Here is a 25,512-nt window from a genome sequence, read left to right on the forward strand (position 1 = left end):
TAAAATCCAAATTCAATTTTTTTTTTTGTCCCCCCCAATTAAGACATGCAGGGTTTCCCATTAAACTGTGGCAGGCTGCCACAGAAAGCCCACAATTGCAAAGTGTAAGTCTTTATACATCTGTCGACCTCATATTTAGTGTCAGATCCGACAAATAAGTTACTTAAAAACTAGGGGTGTGCCCGAATACAAATAGAATATTCAGCAAAGCACAAATAATGTTTTTTTTTTGTTTTTTTTAAGCCTCTCTCCACTTTTATTCGAATACAAATACAAATAATTTTGCTGCCTCAAAAAATACAGATACAAATACAAATACTGGGCTTTCTGCACATCCCTGTTAAAAAGTTGAGGAAACTGTGACGATAAACCATCTCATAATGTTGTTAATGCCTTGTAGGACATTACTCATTGTGAAATGATCAGACTTCAACAAAACCAATAACCAGGTTTAAACATTAGTTTCTCCTTCTTACAAAACTCATAAGCATCAATCTACATACATACAAAATACATTGAAACAAAAATACACAAATCTAGTGTAAATATAGTGTAAATAAACATACATTGTAATGATGAAAGTGAGCGTTAGCGACACACATTCTGACTCTGTTTGTTTGGATCTTTACAGGGTGTCTGCAGGCGGGTACGAGCCTGTGGTGATAGAGAGCCATTGAATCGGACGGCAGCAGAGGCGACTTGTGACCCGCCGATCGTCTCGTCTCGTCTTCTGTCTCGCCGGTTTTCCAGGAGCTTCGGCTGGTCTGAAGCCATGAAAGGGAAAACCTTGTCAGTTTGCACTTTATGTGAAATGTGTGACGGTCCTCGTCTGCACTCCGTTCAGCTGTGTTTGTTACGTTGAGGGCGTCTTCTCAGACTTGTGGTGTGTTTACCTGCTGCTGTGGTGCAGTAACTCATTTTTTGGATCTAAGTCCAGAGATTATACAGCCAATTTTATCTGTTTAGAGATGAAGACACAGATACTAAAATCATCCATGTGTCCCTAGTTGATCTTTGTAACTGATGCGACATGCTTGTGGTGATAATAAACCATCAGTTCCTCTAAAGGATAATTAACTGGAGATGTTTAAACACTATTTCCAGAATCCTCAAAGACTCTTCTAACCATCTGGATGAAAAAAAAATAATGATAAAAGATTTTTTAACCTGTTTCCCAAGTGGTACCTCTGTTTCAGAACCAAAACAAAGCTGGCAGCCTGCTGGTTAACTGAATAGAAAACAGAGACACAACAGGATAAAACCTTTTTTGTTGTGCAGTGAACAGAATATTTTGTCATCCAGATGTTTGGAGGAGTCTTTGCCAAAACAACTATAAGACCTTCTGGGTTTTTCCAAACCTAACCCAGTTATTCTCTTCTTTCAGAGAAACTGATGGTTATATCGGCACAAACTGGTGCGAGGAGCCATTTATGAATTTATATTAGATAAGATGAGTGTTAATTGATGCCCATTTTTAGGGGTTTTATACTTCAGTGACTGTCTTTAATATACAGTCTTACTCACTGAAATAAAGAAGCTGGTTATATATTCAGGCTTCAGTCTTAAAAAGCACATTTTAGCCCGACTGTTTTATTGTCAGTACAGTTCATTCTACACTTACTCGTCTTTACTTCTTCTCAGACACTTAATATATCAATCTTAATTAAGCTACTCGACATTTCTCAGCAGCTAACGTGCACATGAACCATCACTTCACCAACTGAATGAACGATTTAGAAAAAGTGTCTTTGAGAAGAAACGAGTGAAGAGTCAGAAACTGATTATGGTACAATTTGGGCTAAAGTGATCTTTTTAGGTTGATTAATAGACAGAATGTGTGGACAGTCTTTACGTTGACGTGTAATGAAACTATATTAAAGCCAGTTAGACTCTAACTGCTATAAAGTCAGTTAGAAGAAGTGACTGAGGCTACTCAATGATGCACCAGGGACGTATGGATGATGTTTATAGTTATATGTGAACTTCTGCTAAAGGATAAATCTGGTGATTTTCTATATTTTTCTTATTGTCAGCAAATCTCATGTATTTACAAGTATTGTGTGTATATTTAAAGCCTGATATATCTTATTCCTCTTTGCCGTAGACCTTCATTGTTGTCCGGAAACTATTAAAAACACGTCAGTGAGTCGCACCGCTGCACTGGGTGACATGTTCCTTCATTACGAAGAGTTTGGTCACTTTAGTTTGTTTAGAAACGACTTTATACTGAAGTTATTTACAATGAAGTGCAAAGTCAAGAGGTTATGTTATGTAGCAAAACAAGCTAGTGAAGCTGTAAGCAGAACCGCGTTCCTGCACATGCTCAGTAGCGTCCGCCGTACACAGAACTACTCTCCAGAGACTGAAAACGTGATCGCTGTTATTATCTTTGGAGCCGTTTCTAAACAAACTAAAATGATCAAACTCGTCACGATGAAGGAACATGTCACCCAGTGCAGCGATGTGACCCACTGACATGTTTTTAATAGTTTTTGGACAACAACGGAGCTCTACGGCACAGAGGAATAAGATATTTCAGGCTTTAAATATACACACACACACAATACTTGCTAGTAGATCAGTTCATTGTTGGTTTGGCTCTGTGCATGAGATTTATTGACAAGAAGAAAAATATAGAAAATCAGCAGATGTATCCTTCAAACAAACAGGCCACTTTAGAATAAGATTGATTTCTTCATCTCATGTCATAATAACATTATACCCGTAACTTCTGCAGTATGATATGCTCTCCTGTACCAACAGTCATTGTTGGCAGGTTATAGTAACACTTAAATTCGGCCTCATGTCTTTGATCACAATTAATCTGTGATGCTTTTTTTTTTTGGGTTGCTGCAAATTCCAAAATACAAGCAAGGCTCCAGCTGGCTTTTATGTGCTGAGATAAACCTGAAGGAATTTAGTTCCTGTGTAATGTCGAACAGAACAAAATTTCATCATGATTTTGATTCAGGAGGGAAACATTTAAATTCTTAAAACTCAACAACTGAGACACAACAACAGAAACAGGATAGAATAACTGTACGTGCAGTTTACAGACACATAATCCGCACCTAAAAATCTCTGAATCTGAAGTGTGTTATCATCCACTGAAGGGCAGCACAGCCAACACTGAATGTGATCACGGGTTTAGAAAAAACCACTGAGCAGCTGTGAAAGTGCAGAAACTCTGAATCGCTTTAGTTTCTTTGTCTCTGTTCCCTGTTGATCAGGGAACCACAGTCGAACCACTTTTGTGCCTGTGACGTGTTAAAGTTTCTCTTGAATGACCTGAAAGCACCATGAAAACTGTGATAAACAGAGTGCTAGTGATGGTGAGGAGAGAAATTATTGTTCTTTCTTTTTTGTTTATTCTGATTTCTTTTATCACTTGCAGGTGTAGCCATTTTGGAAATCCCACCGTATTCATAGAGCACGCTTAAAACTACTGCTGCGCTCCATCTCCATGAAGGATTCGTTGTAAACATGTAGTTCTTTCTCCTCGGCCATTAGAAGTAAAAACAAAACATGTGGTCAGCTGAACGGCGTTAGTTCTGCGGTACAAACTGTTCTGGTTTTACTCTTGAGGAAAGAGTTAACTCCATGAGGAGGGATTTGAAAGTCTTTGTTGCCCCCTGGTGGAGCAACAGCCTACCGTCAGGTTTCTCACAGGCCCCCTTTTTTTGGGTGTTTACAAGGATGTTTACATCGAGGTCAGGCTGGTTTGTTTACTGCATTCTCAAAGATGAACAAACACCAGCGTCAGAAAGAGGATGAATTTTGTTGTTTTTTTTTGAGTTTCTGTTGCTCTGACGGACCCAAAAAACAGAAGAAGAAGAACTGAAATGTTGGCAACCAGCTGGCTGGTTGATGCTGTTTTTGTTACTTTTATAAGAAAGTTTTCTGTTTTGGAGTTTAAACTCTGCAAACACGTCCACCTCAAGATAGAACAGCAAAGATTTTTATCTTTTATAGAGTCTTAAAATCTTAGATTTCTGTTTGTAAAACAATTTTTTTCAAATTCAGATAATTTCACAAACCTCTCAAGTTAAGTTAAATGAACAAGGATGTTAAGTCTGAGATGACATCTTCAAATTGCTGGTTTTGTTTGGCCAACAGCCCAAAACTTAAAGATATTTGATTTACAATTAAATAAAATTGAGAAAAGCAGTAAATCTGCATGTTTGAGAGTCTGGAACCAGCAAATGTTTGACAAGTGCCTGATAAATAACTGATTAATCATTTATCTAAATAATTAGCAATTAATTTTTCTTTTCTTTTTTTAATCTTTTCAGCCCAAGTGTTTTCGCATTAGAGTTTTCCCCCTTTTTTACAAGAAAAATCAGATTTTAAGACTCAGTTCTTTTGTCGGTAAATTTGTTTTTGTGGAGTTTAGTTTTAAAGTGAAGCTGCAGTTTTCTTGCTTCTCCTCTTCATCACACTACTCTTGGTTGAATCCAGGAAAAAAATGTATTAAGTTGAATCACTTTTCTTTACACTACCGTGTTTGTATTTTTTCAGCTGTATGTTTATTAATCACATGGCGTCGGGTTAGTTATTCTCACATTTTGGGGATGAACCACTGATCGTAGAGTCTGCATTTTGGGTTTACGTCCCCGCAGCCCTTAGTATTCTTTTAAAGCATTTATTTATATATTTTTGTTCCTTTTTTTCTTTGTTTTTTTTTTGTCTGGAGGTTAGTCATAAGCTATGCACACAACTTGCCTCCCTGTGCTTTTTTTTTCTATTAGTAATTCTAACAGATTATTCTATTGTAACAAAGCTAGTATAATCTAAATTTATAGAGAAAACGAGTTGGAACTGTTCTTCCAATCAACACGTAGTTACTACAATTTATTTTTTTCTGGCATTTCAGCAGAAATGACTTCTAAATAATAAAAAGCTAATCAGAGTTTTTATCTGTCATGTTGTTTTTTTTTAATCCACAGTGTTGTTTGTGTGTTTGTGTGTTCATTCAGGACCAGTTTAAAGAGTCTTCTAAGGTTTATTGACAATAGACTCTCTGGTGTTTTCACAGACTTTCAACCACCAGAGTTCACTGTCTGACATAATGTGAGATATCACAAGACAAACACAGAACATAGTTGAACAGACAGTTGAATCCCAAGAAAAGGCAACAGACTCATATAACATCACATCATAAGAGACAACAGTTGTGTAACACTAGTTCAAAGTGCAGTAATTTATAAAAAAAAAGTGAACAAAATCAAATCAAGGTACCATAATTGTATTCAGGAACTCTTGTCTACTAGTTTAACTTGACTTAAAGCTGGAAGGATTTGACTCGTCTTTAATTAAAGGATAAAAATTATGAGGTGCAGCTCTAAAAAAAAGATCCCTTGTTTCTCCATGAATTCACAGCCAAACATTTTTAAATATTTAAATCTTTCCTTTAGATTCTCTGTTGATGAAGTGTTATTTCTATTTTCGTCTGTTCATTTGATCCAACAGCAGAGGGCGTCTCTACACATAAATACTTCATATAACAGACACTGCATCTGTATAAAACCTGCAGGTAACAAGGAGGATGTTTAAAGGTGCAGTGTGTAGAATTTAGTGGCACTTAGTGGAACCGGCTCAGCAGAAATTAAATATAATATTCCTAAGTATGTTTTAATTAGTGTATAATCACCTGAATCTAATGTGAATCCTACACAGTGGTCCTTTTAAAGTTATACAGTACGGCAGCTTAACACAATACTAGTAGATTGGAAATGAATGCAACAAGTACAATAACTACAACATGAAGAGCGGTACAGAAAACCATCAAAGAACATACAGTTGAATATCAACAAGGACACACAGGAACAACAACATACAGTTAAAAATGTTTAAAATTAAATGTATTAAATTTAATGTAAAGAAGAAGTGTCTATGGGAAAATACACAAGTAAATAAATACATAAAGTAAAAAGATAAGAATGCCCAAGAAGGTCCTTTTCTTGGTTCTTCACATGGCTCACAGAGAATGACTCATCCTCGTGCCTGAGAAATGGTTTTATATAAGTATAAGGCTCATTATGAAACTGTCAGAACGTCTTTGCCACAGCATGACAAAAAAAAAAAGATGAGGAATAGAGTGTTTCTGGTGATTTACAAAAAGTACAGAGATCTGCAATGTCCACATATTTTGCAATACATGAATCAACAGGATTCATACAGTGTAGTAGTTTAAATTGATGGCTTGGTTTTTGATGATGTTGGAACCTAAAAAGACATCAAAAGCCAGATTTAGAAACAAAACTGAATCCACATGATCTAAAGATGGTGCTGTTGTGTTCTGACAAACCCTTTCACATCCCAGGTTTAATCATCATCTGTGGCAGAAAGTAGATTCTCACGCTACGTCTCTATGCCAAACACAGCGGTGGAAGAAGTATTAAGATCATTTACTTAAGTAAAAATACCAATACAGCAACGTAAAAATACTCTGTTACAAGTTAAAGTCCTGCATGAAAAGTCCTACTACAGTAAAAGTACATAAGTATTATGAGCTTGATGTAGTTAAAGTATTGCAGTAAAAGTACATGAGTATTATGAGCTTGATGTAGTTCAAGTATTGCAGTAAAAGTACATGAGTATTATGAGCTTGATGTAGTTCAAGTATTGCAGTAAAAGTACATGAGTATTATGAGCTTGATGTAGTTAAAGTATTGCAGTAAAAGTACATAAGTATTATGAGCTTGATGTAGTTAAAGTATTGCAGTAAAAGTAGTGGTTTGGTCCCTCTGACTGATATATTATTATATATGACATCATTAGATTATTAATAGTGAAGCATCAGTGTTAGAGCAGCATGTTACTGTTGTAGCTGCTGGAGGTGGAGCTAGTTTCAACTACTTTATATACAGTTAGCTAGTTTAGTCCAGTGGTTCCCAACCTAGGGGTCGGGCCCCTCCAGAGGGTCAGTAGATAAATCTGAGGGGTGGTGAGATGATTAATGGGTGAGGAAAGAAGAAAAAACAAAGTTCTGATACACAAATCTGTTTTCAGTTTTTTTGGACTTTTTCTCTAATCTTTGATTTTTGCTGAAATATTGGATCATTTGAACATTTATTGAAATGAAAGCATGTGAGAAGTTTAGAGGGAAAAATCACTATTTGGTGGAGCTGTTAACAACTCATAGACATGTGAAATGTGACCCCGACTACACACTGCTTTTTGTAAGACGTCAAAAGCCAAAAAGGTTGGAAACCACTGGTTTCATCTTTAACAATGTGTTGTATTTTAAAAGCTTGTTATATTATCCATTGTGTCAAATCTTCAACTGAAAAGAAACTAAAGCTGTTAAATAAATGTAGTGGAGTAGAAAGTACAATATTTCCCTCTGAAATGTAGTGGAGTGGAAGTATAAAATGGAAATATTCAAGTAAAGTACCTCAAAATTGTATTAAAGTACAGTACTTGACTGAATGTACTTAGTTACTTTCCACCACTGGCCATGTATTAAAAATATAATCACCAAAAAGTGGGTTTTCTTTACAAAATATTAAAGCTACTCAAGTATTTATTAAAATGATGAAACCTTTGGCTGCCTCTAAGATCAGATCAAATTAACCATACAGGTGTTTTCACTACCTGATTACACATCATCGTTGTAAATTCTTCCCATCACAGTATATAATTACAAGCTTCATCATTATGTTTGTTATTCATCTAGGTCTTCCATGATGGCTGTCTTTTAATCCCTTAATTGATTAATTAGGAGGGTGGTTGGTTTTACAGAAGTCAGTGTGAGTTTTTTCTTCTGTATTTGAGATACTTGCTTACTTGTGGATAATAACATCCATACTGAGCTGTTTTTGTTGGATGTTATTTATGCAAAGCCTTGTTGGTGAAACTTGTGGAGGTTTAATTAGCTGCTAATGTTCAGCTGTAGTTTAACCAACTGGTTATTGTCTATAAATGTTGGGTTTAATTTATAGATAACTGATTAAACACAATATTCTTAGTGTTTTAATCTCAGAAACTACTGTATATATCTTTAATGTTACAGTTACTGTGTAGCAACATGGCTGGATTGAGCTGAGACGCCCTGGGCCCCTAAAATGAGCTTTAAAAGGTGCTTTAGTGTCTTTCAGCTCACTGATTTGGTTTTTACTGCCCACATTTTTTTTTTTACCATTTTACCAAAGTGAGTGGTTAGTTTGTGGACATGCTGGATATTTTATCCTCAAGATTTGGTGGAGACCAGTACAGAACCAAAAGGTGAGAGAATATTGGACTTAAATTGGCCAAAACAGAAACAAATAAATTCAACTGGGCTTGATTTGTGTCTGCTGGATGTACAAAACTATTTGCCCTCAAGTGGCAAATGTAAGTTTAATATGCGCTTTCCTTCTAGCTCCGTTTCTTGATCTCCACTAACTCCTCAGGGAAATATCTGGCTCTCTGAGCTGCTAAATGCACCACTATGTTCACCAGCAAGTCACTAACTGTGTTTATATTCTGTTAAGTGTTAGGCACTTGAGCATACTTGAACTACATCAAGCTCATAATACTTATGTACTTTTACTGAAATACTTGAACTACATCAAGCTCATAATACTTATGTACTTTTACTGAAATACTTGAACTACATCAAGCTCATAATACTTTTGTACTTTTACTGCAATACTTGAACTACATCAAGCTCATAATACTTTTGTACTTTTACTGCAATACTTGAACTACATCAAGCTCATAATACTTTTGTACTTTTACTGCAATACTTGAACTACATCAAGCTCATAATACTTTTGTACTTTTACTGCAATACTTTACATCAAGCTCATAATACTTATGTACTTTTACTGCAATACTTGAACTACATCAAGCTCATAATACTTATGTACTTTTACTGCAAAACTTGAACTACATCAAGCTCATAATACTTATGTACTTTTACTGCAATACTTTAACTACATCAAGCTCATAATACTTATGTACTTTTACTGCAATACTTGAACTACATCAAGCTCATAATACTTATGTACTTTTACTGCAACACTTTAACTACATCAAGCTCATAATACTTATGTACTTTTACTGCAATACTTGAACTACATCAAGCTCATAATACTTTTGTACTTTTACTGCAATACTTGAACTACATCAAGCTCATAATACTTATGTACTTTTACTGCAATACTTTAACTACATCAAGCTCATAATACTTTTGTACTTTTACTGCAATACTTGAACTACATCAAGCTGCTTTGCTCCCCATTGTTAATGGTTCCTTCCATCTACTCCAGTACAAAATCTGTAATTTCTAACCATGTTACTGGCACTGTTCAGTTGGTTCCTGGCATAACAGTCAGCAAAACAAGGACTCAAAAGTTTTGCTTTTGTTTCGGTGAAGACAAAAGGAAATATCATATTTCATATTTTCCTCCTGCTGTTGCTGCAGAGCAGGCTTGTGGTTGACACCTTAAAATGATCAAGGTATCAGTTGTGACTCTTATCTCCTGAAACTTGACAGCTCTGGTAAATATAGCATTTAAGATTGTATTTTTTCCTGCTTCTAGTGCGTCAAAAATACTTCTTGCAAACATCAGATGGCAACTTTGACTGACAGTTACAGTCAAATAAGACCTGTGACCTTTTAAGGAGCAGTTAATGGAGCGCACAGTCGGCAGTGGAAAGTTTCCTCGAATGAAGACGCAAACTGAATACATCCTTTTGTTGATGGAAACGAAACAACTATAAGACTTAACTGTCCAAGATGGAATATTTTTCATGTAGCGAGGCTGTTGACACTGTACAGAATATGTACAGAAACACTTAAAGCACATTAAAATGAAAAGTGGAAAGAGAAAGGGATGGAATAACCAGGGAAGTGTGGGCACGTGAAGGAGAAACTGTCCATCACATCACATGAGTGCAGTTGACTTCTTAGAATTTTTTTCCTTTTAGGAAACTCTGCTTTTAGGTCTCAAAGTAATCTTTATAATCTTTTTTTAAGACACAGACTTTCCTCTTTTGACCCTCCGAAACCGTGTCATGATAATTCTGGGGCCTCCAACCTGATGCAAGCAGAGTTCAGTATTACTGCACGTGACAGAGCTATCTAAACATAATCCTGGAATCTATTTTTTGTTAACAGGAACCTCAGTCTAATTTGGTGAGGATAACAGCCCCCCATTTAATAACAAGAAAAGGATGTGGTCATTGGTCAGGGACCTCGTTAATACAGAAGTACAACTCTGCTTGCAGCTTGATTCTGGGTACTCTCCAATGCCTTGCAGCGACAGGAGTTCCTCAAATACGCTTTAGATGACAAAGAAAATGAGGAGAGAATTGTTATATGTATGCACTTCGAAAACCTTGTGTTTTAAAACTTTGTATGAATGATTTTTGTATGTTGGTTCCTTTAGAGATTCTTTTTTGCGATAAAAATCTCTGACTGTCTTCAGACGGTCCTAACTAAACCTTATTTGCAGGTCAAAAGACATCTAGGTTGACCCAGGAATAAATTTTGTTGAAAAATGTGAGGATCTGCTTTACATTAAACTTTTTACATTTTAATGTTGTTGAAGCAACAGATACATGTCATCTAGATGCAAACTTTCACTTTTAAAACTTTAGCTCAGATTTAAATCTGCAATAAGTTATTACAACAAGTAGTGAACACAACACTGACATATCACAAACCTTTTATGATATGATATGTTAAACTTTTTAACAAATAGTTGCTTATTTCTACATCCAGCAGTTACGGAGTAACATTATCATTCATTTGGAGTTGTGTTTCTGTCCACCTCGTGGATGTAAAGGCCCCTTCACACTGTGTGATTTTGGACTGTCTGAGACAAAAATTAATGATCATGAGAGGATTGTGGTGAAATCTTTGGTCGTCAATCCAAAATGGTGCACCGAAACCTCACTGTGAGACTCATTTACCGACGACTGATTTGGATTTAGGGGGAAAACACACTCATTCTGTAACACACAAACCAAAATGATGGTGAAATAAAAGTGTTTGTGATTGCATTTTCAAAATATAAGAGCCGCAGACATGAGCTGTGTGGTCCATGTCTGGTTTCATATGCCTTTTTCTCTTTACATTGTGGCGCTTTCATTGTCTGATGGCCTTAATCTGACACTGTGGTCTGACACAGATTTTGACCTAGATTTTATCATAGGCGTCTTGTTCAATGTGACATCAATTAACTTATGCGGTTGGTGTTGTTGATGTTGAGCAGGTAGTGTACAGTGGCTTTTTAGAGCTTTTTCTCTGAAAACAGCTGCCTGCTGCGGCAAAACAGTAAAGTTTCAGCGGGATAGCTAAACAATGAGCTGAAACTTGCTATAAAGCTCCGTAAAACCGAGGGGAGCTGCAGAGTCACTGATAAGGTTTATCACTGACCTGCTGGCAGTTAAAAATGCCCATATAGGTTACAAATTATTTTGTTGTTTAGGTCTGAGAAATGTTGTAAAATCTAGCTGAGATGAGCGCTTAACTTGTTGAAAATTTGAATGGGTCATTGATTATGTGGATACAAATGTTATTTTCTTCATAGACATGAAGACAGTTTTTTTTAAAAAGCACACTCTTAAACAAGTTAATTAACAAGTTATCAAGTTTATCAAGGAACCATTAAAACTCCTAAGGCCCTCGACTGGTTCCTTGAGGAACACTGTGCAGGTTTCATGAAGGTTGATGGCACTTCCTTGTTTTTTAGAGAATATCTGCATTATTTCAACAGCTAATGAATTATATCACTGCGCTAAAGGGGGAAAAAAACTGATGATTAAACACAATTTTGAATCCAAACACTAAACAGACTTCAGTATCTCCAGTTATTTACTTTACTTATCAGTGTCTGTAGGAGGGGTGACCTTTCTTTTCTGATGTAGGAAGTCAGGAAATTTAGATTCAGTGGTTGACAGATAGGTTTCACTTGAGAGGCTGATAAGAAAGCCTAAATGTGTCAATAATAGAATGCGGATGGGTTCATGCACTGCCTGTAATGAGGAAGCATCTGCAGTCTTTCTTTTTTTCTGCTGTAGGCATTACTTTTGCTTCTGCAGCAGTCTCAGCAGAGGTCCTTACAGTTTCGCCTTATCTTGAAAATTCAGAGAAAACAAAACAAAGTCTGTCTATTTTGCTTAAAGGCCAAAGGAACTTTAGTCTCGATCTTAGTGTTGACATGACTTTTTCTAGTCAGGACCACACAGTTCTTATTGGAAATCTCCTCTTCCACATGCAGTTCCTCTAACCTCTCTTTTATGAGCCTGTATCATACATCAAAAGAAAAAGTTTTTCACACTGCAATAAGACACAGTTAGATGTGTTAGTGTTGCTCCTTCATGCACCGTTAATTTTGCTGCATCAGTTCCGTTACCGTATCTAGGCTTTATCAGATTTCCTGGTATATGCTCGTTTGATGTGTGATAACATTTCTGTGTGCATGAACCCTTTTTCCTTTCAGTGACTTTTTACCTCATCATTATTGGTTGCTTATTATAATGTTGATATAGGACTTTATATCATAATGTGAGGATTGTGTTTCAGTTAAAAGTTAGCTGATGACACAAAATATGAAATTAAAACTCACAATATGAAACCAAAAATCAAGATCGCCCTATCTTATTTTGTTGTTGTTGATCTGGTTTATCTTTAAACCCTGTTACCAAAGTGCTTTTATTTGATTTTATTGCTTTCGTGGTGCGAGACAATGTGGTGATACAAACTACAATACATTGATAATGTTTTTAAAAAGTAGTAAAACTAGTACAACAAAATTGTGAACTTAATTGACCTCTGACTGGCAGCAGCTTTAAGGAGATGACATTGTGATCCTACAGATCCAACATTTTTTGATAAATAATTCCCTCAAAGTAATACGTTGTGTGCTCAGCTACACCTCAATTACCTTCAAATTACTTACTTCTGTTCCCTCAAATTAATCATTTGTGCTCTTAAATTACTGAATTGTGCTCTCAACTGATGTAGTTTGCTCTCTCTACTTAGGAGTGATAGACTTTCACCAAGGGAAATCCAAGATAACACTGTTGTGCTGAACAGCCAAAACACAAAGTATATCCATATATCTCAGTCTAAGAAGAAAATAAAATATTATTAAATCCACGCGTGCTGCAGTGAGCGTGTCAAGAACAAATGGAAGTCAAAGGTAATTTGATAGAGGGAACAAAAATAAGTTACTCATTTCAGCACCGATCAGGCTTTAGACACATTTGGAGAATTGACTCATAAAACCACATTACACACAGTGTAAAATGTAAATCGGTGTATTATATGCACAAAATGCATCATGTGTGATGAAATGTACCCTTAAAAAGTATTTAAAATATATCAGGTAGGTTTAAATTTTTAAAGTTGGTCTTTATATTTCTTTAAGTGTTGCTGGAGTTTTTACCTTTTTAGACTTTTTTCCTTCTCCATGCATCTAGGATGTAGGTGAAGTCAGGTCAGAACTCTACTTTTAGGTCTCACAGTTATCTAGTAATCTTTTTTTAAGCATGATGAACTTGATATATAAATATGGAAATATAATTAATTTGCCAAAAAAAAAGAAAAAAGATGTATGTAAAATTCAACCACAGACTTTCCTCTTTAGACCCTCCGAAACCATGTCATGATAATTCTGGGGTCTCCAACCTGATGCCAGCAGAGTTCAGTATTACTGTACATGACAGAACTATCTAAACATAATCTTGGAATATACATCTTATTTTTGTTAAGGGGAACTTCAGTCTAATTTGGTGGGGATAACAGCCCCCCATTTAATTATAAGAAAAGGATGTGGTTATTGGTGAGGGACCTCGTTAATACAGAAGTACAACTCTGCCTGCAGCTTCATTCTTGGTACTCTCCAATGTCTTGCCAAGTATTTTCTGTTCCTGATTCAAGCTTCTTTGAACCCAACTTGGTAAAATCATACTTAATTTGTCTAGATTTCTTTTTTAACTCATAACTCTTAACATTTGATTCAGCGCTTTGCAAACAGCAACTTGAGCTCCTCACAGTACTGAATCTGCATTATTGAAAATAACCAATGACTTCCTTCTAGCTGCTGACTAAGATAACTGCTCTGTCCTTTTGCTCTTAGACATAACTGCAGCCTTTGCAGATTATTCCATTCTCATTCACAGGTTAAACCAGTGGGTGGGGGTCTCTGGTTCTGCCTTAAACTGGTTTTCTTCATATTTATCCAACAGATCCTTCAGTGTCTCTATTAGCAACTCATCTTCTTCCTCTGCCCCCATGTCCCGTGGTGTCCCCCAAGGCTCCATACTTGGTCCAATCCAGTTCTCCATCTATTTGCTTCCGCTAGGTCACATTATTCAAAAACACAACATTTCTTTTCACTGTTATGCGGATGACACACAAATCTACCTCCCCTACAGCCTAATAACTGCAACAAACTAAATGACCTCAATAACATCCTGGATGGATGCAAACTCTCTTCAGCTTAATGAGAATAAAATCGCAGCACTTGACCAACATTATTTCTCCTCATCTTGGCCCATTGACTCCATCTGTTAAATGACATTGCAAAAAATCTCGGGAGTCATTTTCAATTCAGAATTGAAGTTTGACAAGCAAATCAATCAGGTTGTAAAAATAAGTTTCATGCATCTCAATATCATCTCCAAACTCAGTACTCCAAATTCTCTGTACCTCTCTACCTGGCAAAAGTCATCCATGCCTTCATATCTTCCTGCCATGATTGTTGCAATTCGTCATATTTTGTTATCACTCAGTCTTGTTTATCACACCTCCAACTAGTTCAAAATGCAGCAGCAAGAGTTTTGACAAGGTCAAAAAAGAGGGAACATGTCACTCCCACTCTTACCTCCAAACACCCCCTTTAAAATCCTGATGTTTGTTTAAAAAGTGTTAAATGTCTTTGCCCCCCTCTTACATTACAGAACTCCTGGTCCCATATAACACTGTCGGAGAACTGAGATTATCTGACCAAAGACCTCTGTCTGTCCTGAGATCCAGGGCAAAGTGTTATGGGGACAGGGCTTTCTCTATTGCTGCTCCAAAACTATGGAGTTCTCTTCCTTCCACCATCCAATTCTCCCCCACTATTGAGGTTTTCAAGAGTCATATCAAAACATACTTCTACTCATTAGCTTTTAACTGTGACTAACTTTATCCAGCTCAGATATTTCTCTTGAGGCCTCTTTAGGTCTGTGTTGCCACTATGGGCTCTGTGTGACCATATGCATTTACTTGTATTATTATTATTATTATTATTGTTGTTGTTGTTGTTGCTGTTGTTGTTATTATTCTTATTTAATTTATTTTTCTTTTCTGTTGTTTTGTTTTTGTCTTCTTCTCTGTGTTCTTTGAAGCACTTTGGATAAACTGTGTTGTGCGTAAAGTGCTATATGAGTGAGTTTTTCTGTAACTGCATCTGAAAGCAATACTGGATTTAGACGGAAAAATAAAAATAATTTTGGATGCAATCAAAACATGCTATGAAAGACCCTAACCCTAACCCCTAACCCCTAACACCTAACCCTAACCCTAACCCTAACCCAAGCCCTAACCCTAACCCTAACCCCTAACCACAACAAAACACCATCTATTGGCTGCATTGCTTTCTGGTCTGTTTATGGAAACTTTGTACAGACATTTATGTCCCACTCAGGTGAAATGCAAAAACTTTGGTGATCCCTTCCTTAACTTTTCTTCAAGCACCATAATCAGGTCAAAATCTCAGTTTTTCACAACACTTAAATTTATGGCAAAATACTTGTAAAACTACATTTCCATGAGCCTCAGCTGTACTTTGTGTTTTGTGACAATTAGCAAATGTTAGCATGCTAACACGCTAAATTAAGATGGTGAACATGGTAAACATTATACCTGCTAAACATCAGAATGTTTGTGAATGTGAGAATGTCATTGTGAGCATATCGCTGTTCTAGCATTGGCAAATAGCTGAAAGAACTGCTGTGCCTAAAGCTGTGCAGACAATGTACAGATTAGCCGGATTTTAACCACAAGTAGGTCATACCAGACCAATTTTAGAATTGGGACAAATTTCTGCCACATTGGTTGTTATTTGACATTCAGTTTGAGGTCATGACGTCTAATTAACCCTTTAACATCCACCCTTTTTATAGAATTTTCACCTACTTGGCACACCCAAATGGAAAAGCTTATAAAAGAAGAACTGTAAGGCCATGATGCATGTATTAGGCTTCATTGACAAGTGATATCTTCTAGTTTCTGGAAATGTGTTTGTTTAGCATGTGGCTAAAACACAAACAAAATTACATCAGTTCAAATAAGTCTCAAAAAAGTGTTTTTGGTCCTCATCTATAATGAGACATATTTGAATAACAATAATTAGGACATGCTTTATGCCACAACTGTGCAGAACACCTTATACCTTCTACATCTTGTCAACCTGTATAAAATTCCAGACCTCTAGGCCTAACCTTATGGGAGCTTGGGAGTTTTTAGTTTGTGGTGTCACTGGTGTCCCTGAACCTCTCCAATCATCTCCAATTGGCCAAATTGTGCCGATTGCTTTTACTCATTACTGTGTGATGCTACCGCTTACAACTGACTTAAGCTGGTCGCCAGCGACCCGGTGGATGTTAAGAGGTAAATCACCTGAACAATGATCAATTACCTAGCTGCTGGATGACTGGTTGGATTTCTGAGAGGTCAGAAACATTTCCCACATGGCTGCAGTTGATACATCTGCAGCTCCTTTTTTTGCATTCACTTTTTATTCATAGTAGGATTGCACAAAGTAACGCCGCCTTTTTCTCTTTTTGTCAACATTTTTGGGGATGCAGTTGTCTTGTTTGAATCAACAAAACCAACCGGCCAGTCAATTCATCCATACAGTGTGAGCATAAAAGTCACAGGTTCAGGCCATGCAGATGGTAAGATTAAAATGTGTAGTGTAAGTTAACACAATATACAATATAAACAGTATAGATTAATAAAAATGCACAATGTCTGCCCAGCGTTAGTAGAGCCTCACAGAGCTGCTAGCATGGCTATAGATAATTAGTTTTGTCCTATCAGGCATTATAACTTCAATTAATAACTTAAATATATAAAAATAATTAATTATAATTAGTTGTAATTTTAACTTCATTAGATGTGCACCAGAGATCAAAAAGAGTCTCTTTCTCATGAGCAAAGTCTTTGTTTTTTCAACCTCTGAAACTTTTGACGGTATACTTCAGGCACCAGCTTGTATGCTGTAAGCACAGCAGCTTTTATTTTGTCAAAATCAAGACTGTCTTCCACCGGAAATGATGAGTAAACCTTCTGTGCTTTACCCATAGATGTATAAAGAGAACTGGATACAGGAAGAGAGAAGCAAATTTGACATAATGGTCAAACCGTGTAAGTACAACATCACATGATGCACACTGGCCCAAAAAGACTTCTTCCTATAGACTTACATTGTGAAAGAGATGTCTGTAAATCAGCAGATACATTTTTTTGACTGTCACAACCCAAGTGAAATGACTCGTTTCACTGTCATAATTTGATCCGTTCGGTCTGATCACATTTTGAAAGCCTAGAAGAGCCGCATGATTGAATTGTTTTATCCCAATTCAAGTTAACCGGAGGACTAAACTGGAAGTAGCCAGCTTGGCCAGCGAAAGTCACTAGTGCACTTGCTCTATGGGTCCCACAGATGCAGAAGCAACGCGGAGGAAGTTGAACTTTTTTGGCTTCATGCACCACTGAGGAACTTTCATAGGAATGAATGGGGCCCTGCCTCCAACGCTGTATCCAGCTCTAATCCATGGCTTTACCACTCAGGATGCATTGCAACAACAGCATCCACACTTTTCGGCCACTTCAGTGTTGAAGCCACCCGTTCAAACATGATGAAATATTTGTCAACATCCCTTGCCATGTTTCTACAGTAGCCAAGAACAGACAAACCAAACACTGGCTCTAGAGAGGGCCTGTCTACTACACGCTTGAAAGAGGAGGGTAACAGGAAGGGTATTCAGTTGGTTGCAATGATGTCACTAAATCTTACACACTGGTCCTTTAATCTGGCACAGAACAGCACACAGCAGGGAGTTGATGAGGCTCTTAATGACCCTGCTCATATACAGATTTAAAAAACTTGTCTGGGGTTCATATCATGTATTAAGAGAGCTGCTCTTGCAGTGTTACAGTGAAAAAATCCCCTGTGGCCCAAAAAGCATTTTCCCCCTATAAAAGTCTATAGTCTATAAAACAGTTGACAAGACACTTTAAACTGCAAATAAGGTCAATTATTAATCTTTGTAGTATGAATTTTTAATTCATGAAGGTTTTATATTTGTAAAACTTTCCTCCGGCCTGGAAAAGAGATTTTAAAATTTAATCCCAATGTAAAGTCTGTGGGCCGAGCGGGAACTCGCAGGTGGGGCCAGTGGAAGATACACTACTGTGCATATTCAGTGGGCCACACAACGCTGTAGCAAACCTGGAAGCTAGAAAACTTTTTAAGCTTATGCGCCAGGCAAGCAATTTTCATTTGAGTGAACAGGTGCCATCTTTGAGTCCGGTATCCAGTTCCTATAATACACCGTAATTCGCATGGGTCGAGTTCCTTTGTCTAGTGTGCCAACACCTTACCCAATAGTTTCTCAGTTCCAATGAAAGTTAGCTGAGAATGTTGCAACTATTCTCACTAGAAAAACATCAGCATTGGTTGTTTGCTGAAACACTTAACACGTCCTGTTTACATTTTCAAGACAGATAACCTCTTGTGGCTGACCAGATGATGACTGTAATTTTTGAGATGCAAATACAATCATAATGTGACTTTCATATGTAGGCTGCAAAAAACCTCATATGGGGGAGGTTTACGTAGATGGTTAACTTTGACACCAAATCATTCTCTTCACATCCTGTCTCCTATCAGCAGTGTTTTTGTTACCCGACCACAATCTTTTCCTTACATATCTAATTTTTGTGCCTGAACCTAACCAGACGTTAGCCACAGAGCTTTCACATCAAACACTGATGAATCTTTTACTTACGATAATCAGTTGTTTTGTAAGACACTGACAGACAATGTCGTCCTGCCAACGATCCTATGGGTTGTTTTGGAAGGCAATGACAAAATAATAATTATAATAGTTAAAATTAATATAAACAAACATCAATAAAACTTTTGAGTTGTGAACTGTAATGTAATGTCAACAACCAATTGGTAATTCATAACAGGAATTTGTCTTTCTGAAAGTTTAGACATATGACATGGTGGGGAATATTGTCTGAAAAGCAAACAAACACTGATGCTAGTGTCAATCATTCAAGGCTTAATAAACTGTATTTAATGCCAGTTTTTTTTTTTTTACCTCATCATTGGTAAAATCAAAATAGTACTCATTGTAATGTCTGTCATGAGTTGTCTGATGGCATGCTTGCACATGTTTTGCAAGTGATAACTATGACAAGCTTTCCTATTACTACCTTCATGCCCACATGACATGCAGGTAATATGCTCAGTAGATGAACAAACAAAATAATTTGGGAAATTATTTTATTTGGATTATGAAAGAAAAGAAAAACATGATCAGTGATTACGCATCAGTGAAAATGGCCCCCTAGAGGAAAATCACATTTTGCTCACTCAGCAGTAAACAACCCCCTCCTCCTCCACATCCTAAAAAAAGGACTTCCTTATTTGCTGCTTTATAAACCCAGACTCTACTACATTCACTCTCAAAGACTCTCACATCCTCATTGGTGCTGAAAGATCAAAACAACCACCAAGATGACAACTAAACCGCTGCTCCTCCTGGCTGCACTGATTCTCTGCTGTTGCTTTGCCTCTCTGCATGGTGAGAGATTTTTCTTTTATATTATATAATTTTTTATCATCATCTCTTACTTTTACTTAACTCCATTATCCAGTCAACAGGATTTATTCTTTCAGTTTAATATTTTTGTAAGTTGTGCAACTAAAGTTAATGAAACAGTAAGATGTCATCTGCATATAGTGATATTTTTACTAACCTTCAAGCAGGACAACTTAAGTTACGCCTTTTAAGTTGCTCTAATTGATCAGATACTTTATACATTAATTTTAATATCTTGCAGTAGGCTCAAGACATATCTTTTTATTTTCTGTATTAATGATCTCATATTATTAATATTTACTTTGTTCAAATGTATTGTTCCTGTTTTTTGTGTTAACCTTTAATGTCTAATTTTTATTTTTATTTTATTTGACCTGATTTTATACTTTTTGTCATTCCGTGGTACATTTAACTACACTACTCTATAAATAAGGATTCTACATCTATATTAAAAAGCACAAAACCTTGTTAAACTTTTAGTATTATGGTTGAAAGTACAGTTACCTTGTGTTCAAAGTTGATTCTTGAGTTTGGAAACAGTAGTTTGACAAAAAAACAAACAAACAAACAAACAAAACAAAACAACTTAACTCAGGGTTCACTTAGAAGCTTTTTCTAGAGCTTTCAAGCGTACAGTCTTTCTCAGTGACGTGAGTTTGCTGAGGTAAGACCACATATTTTCACGAGGTTTCATACTTTGGTTGAAAGCTACTGAAAAAGCTAGTAAGCTTTTTCATTCTGATTTTCAGGTTTTAAAATGATTTGAAATGTGTTGTCATTTTGTGGCTTATGACAGTCAGACTGTTGTTGCCTACCATAAATTGAGATACACATTAAACTTCATCTTGCATTCACAGCTGGGCCACAGGGATGTAAATGCATACGGACCACCACTACCAGAATCCGTACTCAGTTCATCAAGAAAGTTGAGGTCATTCCTATTCAAGGACGCTGTCGTCACACTGAAATCATGTGAGTATTCATGATCCATCAAAGATTGCAGGAATGTCTTGTTATGGCCTCTGTCAGGACGCTGTAGTTCTCACCTTAACCTCATGTGAGTGAGATATATTTTGCCACAGTGGTGGAAGAAGTATTGAGATTGTTTTCTTATGTAAATGTAACTATATGTAAAAAATACTCCATTACTTTCAAAGTTTTACCTGCAAAATGTACAAAGTGAAAGTTGCTTGTTATGACTTAACTTCAGTTAACCCATCTATTGTAGTGGTCAACGTAAGTAAAAGTAGCAATAATGCAATGTAGGAATACTCCATTACAATTAAAAGTACAACCTATTTCAGAAGTACAGAAGTTTTATTATCCAAATGTACTTTAAGTATCAAAAAGAAAAGTACTCATTACGCAGCCGAATGACCCTTATTATCATTATATTATTATATTGGATTTTTGTTATTAATTTACCACTATTTTATAAACTGTTGGGTATTTTGTTTATAGTAATTTATCGTATATTATGAGACAATCATATGTTTTATTTGTAAAATCCTATTGTTCAAAGTAACCTCTAACTGTAGCCATGTAGTGAAATAACCAATACAATATTTCTCTCTGAAATGTAGTGGAGTAAAAGAATGAAGTAGCAGAAAATAGAAATAGTCATATGATTATTTTGTTATTATAAGTGGGAAATACGCTTATTCGTTCTCTTGATGAGAGTTACATGTGAAGATGATACCACTCTCATGTCTGTGCTGTAATTATAGAGCTAAAGCCTGGAGGTAGTTAGCTTAGCTTAGCATTAAGACTGGATGCAGTGGGAAATAGTTCACCTGGCTCTGTCCAACATTCAAAAATATGCCCACCAATATCTCTAAAGCTCACTTATTAACATGTTGTATCTCGGGTTTTTTTTTTTGTATTTTTCAACTTTGGAGAGAGTAAGGCTAGCTGTTTCCCTCTGCTTCCAGTGTTTATGCTAAGCTAAGCTAATTGCTCTGCACTTAACGCTCTACTCTTGGAAAGAAAGCAAGTTTATTTCCCAAAGTCCACTCTTTAAATTACATAAACTCATATTCTTTTCACAACTGTTGTGGTGTAACATTAGAGTGATGATGAAACATGGAAGTGTCCCATTTGAATACACACATATCCTTTTAAACAAAAACTCACCTCTGCACTGCATCATAGAAATGAAAGTAGCAGAGAAAAAGTACAAAATTGCACAACATGAAAATTGTCAATAAATGATTAACAATGTGCGTCATAATAAATATTTGCAATACAGTATTTCAGTAGAACTTCTGTTGAACTGAAACATACTGTGGCTCCGGATGGGAACCGCAGCTGAGAACCATCTGTGAAGATTTGAACTTCACTATCACTCACTAGTTTTTTTCCATGATTATAATGTTGGAATAGCTCCACTGTTAAATATAATCCATCTTTTTCTCCACAGAGTCACCAGGAGGGACAACGTCAAATTTTGTATTGATCCAAATGTGGAGTGGCTGAACAGCCTGTTGGACAGTTTGAAAAAGTATGTTTTTTCTTTTATTTATTTATTTTTTTATCAGTGATTGTATCGTTGTTTGTCACAGAATATTAATTTTTCTAACCTCAGTGAAAGGATCAAAAAATCCTGCACACTGTCAATCACTTGTACTCACTTTTTCCATCCTCAGACCTTGATCTGGCAAGATTCAGCTTACAATATCTTGAACAGATTTCTTGATTAGACGATTGTGCCAAAACAACAACAACAAAAAAAAATAATAGTAGGCTAGTGTCAAATCATTAATCAAGATTATACACCAAATATTCTGATGCTTTGCTCTGTATAACATTGTGAATTGAATATCTTTGGGTTTTGCACTGCTGGACTCACAAAGCAGGGGATTTGAATCTATTAATAATGGATAAACAAAAACTCAAATGTGCAATGTATGGTGGTGATCATGGAGATGTGAGATTAAGTTTGTTGTCTTTGGTCGCCATGCTTTGGAAAACGTTCAACAGCTTTTTGATGGCACCTTAAATTTAAAAAAAAAAAAAACTTGCTCTGATACATTCTCCAGTTTTATTATAGCAGCCCCCAAATGTCCTCTAATTACCCTCCAGCTTACTGTGGATGTTTTGAAACTGAACTGTGAAACATCAACAGTGAGCTAGCAGTTTTTGGAGATACTATAATTGATTTTGAGGAACTATAGTAAAAACAGGCAGTGTAATTTTAATTGAAGATTATTTTCTCCACTTCCTGGCATGACAAAACGTGTATTGACCGAAATGTTGTTGTGTCCAAAGGAAGGGCTGTGGCAAAAGGAAGGCTCCCTCTTGTGTTCACTACCGGTTATTTGGATAACGGTAATAAAAAAACAGCACTAAAGTAGAATTTTCATCTTGGTTATCATCACATCCCTGATCACCATACAGCACTAAACTAATGAATTTGTTACTACTGCTTGTATTAATATTATTCACTCCAGTTTTTAATAATTTCTTCTTGTCTTTTTGTTTTATTAACAGGAAAAGTATGCCCAACAACTCAACTGCTATGCCACGCACTTCCACTGTTGGCCACGACCAGACCAGCAGTTAGATCAGTTCACATCACATTTGACTTCCTTTTAGGAAGACTGGGCAGCTGTCAATACTTCTCTTATTCAAATTACTTGCTGTTTACCATCTTAAGTTGTTTTCTTCAGTTGATTGACTTCTCTAGTATTAATCCTTTGGTACAGACCCTTTACCTATTTCTACCTATTCATTAAATAAGCAAAAAAGCTTTATTTTCAGTCTTCATATGCTGATTCCACTCTGGAATAAAAGTGTTTATGTTGCAATTCAATTATCTGTAAAAAAAAAAAAAAAAGTTACTAATAACACAATAAAAACAAAATACAGAATTCTTTCCAGTAAGACTGACAACATAATGTGCATTAAATACATTTTGAATGGTGCTGTAACGTCTGACATGCTTCTGTTGTAATCAAGCTTTGTTCTCTCATGAAGAAATAAATGTGCAGACAAAAAGACTCTTCAAAAAAATGACATTTTTATTGCCTACAGGAGGTGGGGAGAGTCAGGGGGTGAGGACACATGATACAAGTGCTGCTGAGCATGTTTGGTTTTTAACTGAGGTGTAACAGCTCACATATGAAAATACAGCTGTAGCCTTTGTAGAAGTCCATCATTCATTCATGTAAATATCACTGCATCGATACGGTGGGGGGAAACGTCTACATATAACAGTGTCTTAACTGTAGTTTGTGTCAGAGCTGGGCCCCCGGGAGCCACTGTGGCCCCCAGAACAGCTACTATCACATCACTTTTGTCTCCAAGATTTCAGTTTTGCATGAAAACATTGGTTTTTATGATCTTCTTTTTATTTGCATTTGCTTTTATGTCATTTCCCCCCCCAGTATAGCACTTAATAACTTCAAGAAAAGTGCTATACAAATAAAGTTACTTATTTTCGTGTCTTTATATTTATTATAAAGAAGATAGCATAAGTCAATTCATAGAGGGAGATGTAATCCTTAAAATTGAAAGTGAATGCAAACATAGGGGGTTCCTCATTGGTCGGTGGTGAAATTGTTCATTTATATTTTAAGTGGAGTTATCTCATCCTGTTTTTGTATAGTTATAAAAATAGGGTAATTTTGCCTATTTGACCAATTTTAAACCTTTTTATTTAGTACTTTATGCAGTTTTTCTTATTTTTTTGGGAGAGTGTGGAGGTGTGAAATTATGTTTCATCCGGCCCCCATGACTTCAGAGAGCAGACTTATATTGACTACCGTGCAGTAGTAACCCTGCAGGCACAACACAAGCCTAAAGGATCTCTATAAAGGCTATATCTGTATCTGTATCTGCATTTGTTTCGTCAGCACCGCCATCTACGACTGACAAACTTTCACTCATCCTCGCAGGCCAACAGTAACTTAATGTCACCGCAGTTTCGCACCTTTTTTTTTTTTTTTTTTTTGACATTTAACTGTCAAAACATGAAGCACACTTTGGCTTCCATAGTACAAACTCTGCTCTGGCAGCTCCACACCACACACAGCTGCTGGTTTTCATTCCAACCAAACACTCACTGGCTGCTTGCTGCTGTCTGCGCTGGAGGCTAAAGGTTGGATTGGAAACAAAGGTGGTGAAGAGCTGCCGGTCTGGAATCTGAAACCAACACAAAAATGGTTCTGACATATTACAGGTGTTAAGTCTTTCAAATCCTCTTTGAGAAATAATGTAGCACCTTGGTTGGTGACTGCTGGTGGCTGAGGATCCTCGCCCAGTTTCACTTCACCACCATTAGCACACATGAATAAAACAAACTTGCTGCACAGTGACGAAAGGCAGCAACTTTTAACTGTTTTTCTAGCAAATCTTTGAGGAAATTTCTAGAAATAACAGCCTTTTATTCCTTGTTCTTGTCGCTCTTTTGAGCTGACAGATGCCTTTTTTTCCCACCAGATTTCAATTGTAAAGAAAAGACAAGAAACTAAAACATTATTTTTCCAACTTCTACTGATTGGTTGAGCTCTTTGAAATTTTGGTCATTGACATTGTTGGTTTTGATGCTGACGTTGCTGCCTTTATCCTCTTCTTTTGGTGTCACTTTATTTCATCAAAGTCCTTTTCCCCAGAAATTTAAGCAGTGTATTAACCTGTGGTCGATATTGTAAATACCGCCAGAACTTACTGAAAATATTCTAGACACAC

At 36.4% G+C, this 25,512-nt stretch overlaps 2 protein-coding genes across 5 annotated transcripts in view; both read left to right on the forward strand.

Annotated features, from left to right (window-relative positions):
* Positions 1-2,074, forward strand: part of fam102aa (family with sequence similarity 102 member Aa) — a 37,254-nt gene extending 35,180 nt beyond the window's left edge. For all 3 annotated transcript variants that reach the window (XM_042422430.1, XM_042422432.1, XM_042422431.1), the window contains one exon: positions 632-2,074. In XM_042422430.1, coding sequence (XP_042278364.1) covers positions 632-677 — 46 coding nt within the window. In that variant the 3' untranslated portion in view covers positions 678-2,074. The remainder of the gene's footprint in view (positions 1-631) is intronic.
* A 17,523-nt stretch (positions 2,075-19,597) lies between these two features.
* LOC121904491 (C-X-C motif chemokine 10) lies at positions 19,598-23,822 on the forward strand. Of its 2 annotated transcripts, XM_042422265.1 has the most exons (5): positions 19,598-19,806; positions 20,682-20,796; positions 22,244-22,324; positions 23,092-23,151; positions 23,314-23,402. In XM_042422265.1, exons 1-4 carry the CDS (start codon positions 19,740-19,742, stop codon positions 23,147-23,149), a joined length of 321 nt encoding a protein of 106 aa, XP_042278199.1. In that variant the 5' UTR covers positions 19,598-19,739; the 3' UTR covers positions 23,150-23,151; positions 23,314-23,402. The 2 variants fall into 2 exon arrangements, with proteins under 2 accessions (XP_042278199.1, XP_042278198.1); XM_042422264.1 differs by lacking the exon at positions 23,092-23,151 and having other exon boundaries at positions 19,638-19,806; positions 23,314-23,822.
* Positions 23,823-25,512: the final 1,690 nt, after the last annotated feature.

This window comes from Thunnus maccoyii, chromosome 9, assembly GCF_910596095.1.
Source record: "Thunnus maccoyii chromosome 9, fThuMac1.1, whole genome shotgun sequence".
Classification (NCBI taxonomy): domain Eukaryota; kingdom Metazoa; phylum Chordata; class Actinopteri; order Scombriformes; family Scombridae; genus Thunnus; species Thunnus maccoyii.